General features: G+C 38.7%; 1 protein-coding gene across 1 annotated transcript in view; it reads right to left on the bottom strand.

Annotated features, from left to right (window-relative positions):
- Positions 1-1,887: 1,887 nt before the first annotated feature.
- Positions 1,888-1,939, bottom strand: part of HPGDS (hematopoietic prostaglandin D synthase) — a 29,566-nt gene continuing 29,514 nt past the window's right edge. Inside the window, exon 5 of the mRNA XM_007450025.1 lies at positions 1,888-1,939. This exon is cut by the window's right edge and continues 131 nt beyond it. Coding sequence (XP_007450087.1) covers positions 1,888-1,939 — 52 coding nt within the window.

The raw sequence follows: 1,939 nt of genomic DNA on the forward strand, positions 1-1,939 counted from the left end.
AGCAGGAAGTACAGAGAGGTCCCGTGTACCCCTGCTCCCACACAGACACACCTTCCCCACTATCGGCATCCTGCACCAGAATGGGACATTCGTTACAATCAGTGAAAATGCATGGACACGTCATAATCACCCAAAGTCCATAGATTACAGTAGGCTCCACTCTTGGTGGTATACATTCTATGGGTTTGACGAATGAATCCATTATAGTATCATACAGAATAGTTTTACTGCCCTAAAAATCCATTTACGTTTCCTCCATATCTTTTCATGGCTTGATAGATCATTTCTTTTTAGCACTGAATAATGGTCTCTTGTTTGCGTGTACCCCAATTTACGTATCCTCTAACCTACTAAAGAATATTTTGGTTGCTTCTAAGTTTTGGCAGTTGTTGATACAGCTGCCACAAACATTCATGTGCTGGTTTTCACGTGGACCTGTTTTCAACTCCTTTGGGCAAATAACAAAGAGTGTGATTACTGGATCATATGGTAAGAGCATTTTAGTTTTGTAAGAAACTGCCAAACTCTCTTCCAAGGTGTATGTGCTGTTTCGCATGCCTATCAGCAATGAAGAAAAGTTCCTGGGGCCCCACCAGCATGGGACATTTGGGTGGTGTCAGTATTTTGAATTTTTGCCATTCTCATAGGTAATGGTATCTCCTTGTTCCTATTTGCAATTCCCTAGTGACATATGATGTTGAACATCTTTTCATATGCTTATTTGCCATCTGTGTATCTTTGATGAGGTGTCTGTCCAGGTCTTTTATCCATTTTGTAATCAGGTTTATTTTATTGTTGACTTTTAAGAGTTCTTTGTGTATTTTGGATAAAGTCCTTTTGCACATGTTTTCTTCCTGTCTGTGGCTTGTCTTCTCTTTTTTTTTTTGTATTGAAGTATAGTTGATGTACAGTATCATATATGTTACAGGTGTACAGTATAGTGATTCACAATTTTTAGTTTTTTTATTCATTTTTACTGGAGTATAGTTGCTTTACATTGTCTTCTCATTCTTTTGATCTCAATTCTTCTAACGTGAAGGGTTTTTTGCCAGTCTCACCTCCTCTGGGATATCTTCTTCATCTTTGTCACAACCAGTTTCCTCATTTATGTCAATAAGTTTGCCTTCACCAAGTTCTTCTGGCTGCATATCTAGAGCCTCTTGAACTGCAACAGCATCAACATTCTCACAGCCAGCTCTTTCCATTTATGTTCAATTTGAATTTCCACCATTTTCACTTTTCATTTCTTTATTGCACTTTGTTGGTGAGTTCCCTTTTTCAATTATCCATTTTTGTAAAATGTCAAGTGGATTTATCACTGAGAAACAACACTTTGCTGTCTGTGCACGCATGACAGATGTGCAGTGACCAATCACTAATAGATTTTGTAAGTGGCATGATTGCTTATATATCTATCTGTTATTTACGTAGTGATTTGTGGACTGAAGAGCTAGCAGCATAAGTTTATACTTTATGCAGTTACTCACAGTTAATATAGCATGGAAACTGAAGTCCAAACCTTTTCAGGGTTTATTTTATTTATTTTTTTGGGGGGGGGGGAATGTGTTATGTAACTAAACCATTGTGACTGAAATTCATGCATGTCAGAACTAGTGCAAAGTGAAGCCTGCCTGTATTGGAAACTATTTTTCTTCAGTTATAAATAATGTGAAGCTATTCTGAATAAAAAGGGCACTGGAAACAAAACCCTTTTCTCCCCCACCCCCTTTATTCCTTTTTTTTTGATAAGCAGAATATGGCAGAAGTGAAAGTCTTGATGGAGCTGGGGAGGGGAGTGTGCAGGTTATGCAGCACGCTGATGTAGCTTCATATCTGATGAGAGTGATGCTGTGAAGAACAACGAAATTTGGAGGCAGCAGGCATCACCTAGAGTTTGGTTTGGGGCCTTTGCATTATCCAGTTGGCTATGGCAGGGGGG

The sequence above is a fragment of the Lipotes vexillifer genome, unplaced genomic scaffold (genome assembly GCF_000442215.2).
Source record: "Lipotes vexillifer unplaced genomic scaffold, Lipotes_vexillifer_v1.1 scaffold178, whole genome shotgun sequence".
NCBI lineage: Eukaryota > Metazoa > Chordata > Mammalia > Artiodactyla > Lipotidae > Lipotes > Lipotes vexillifer.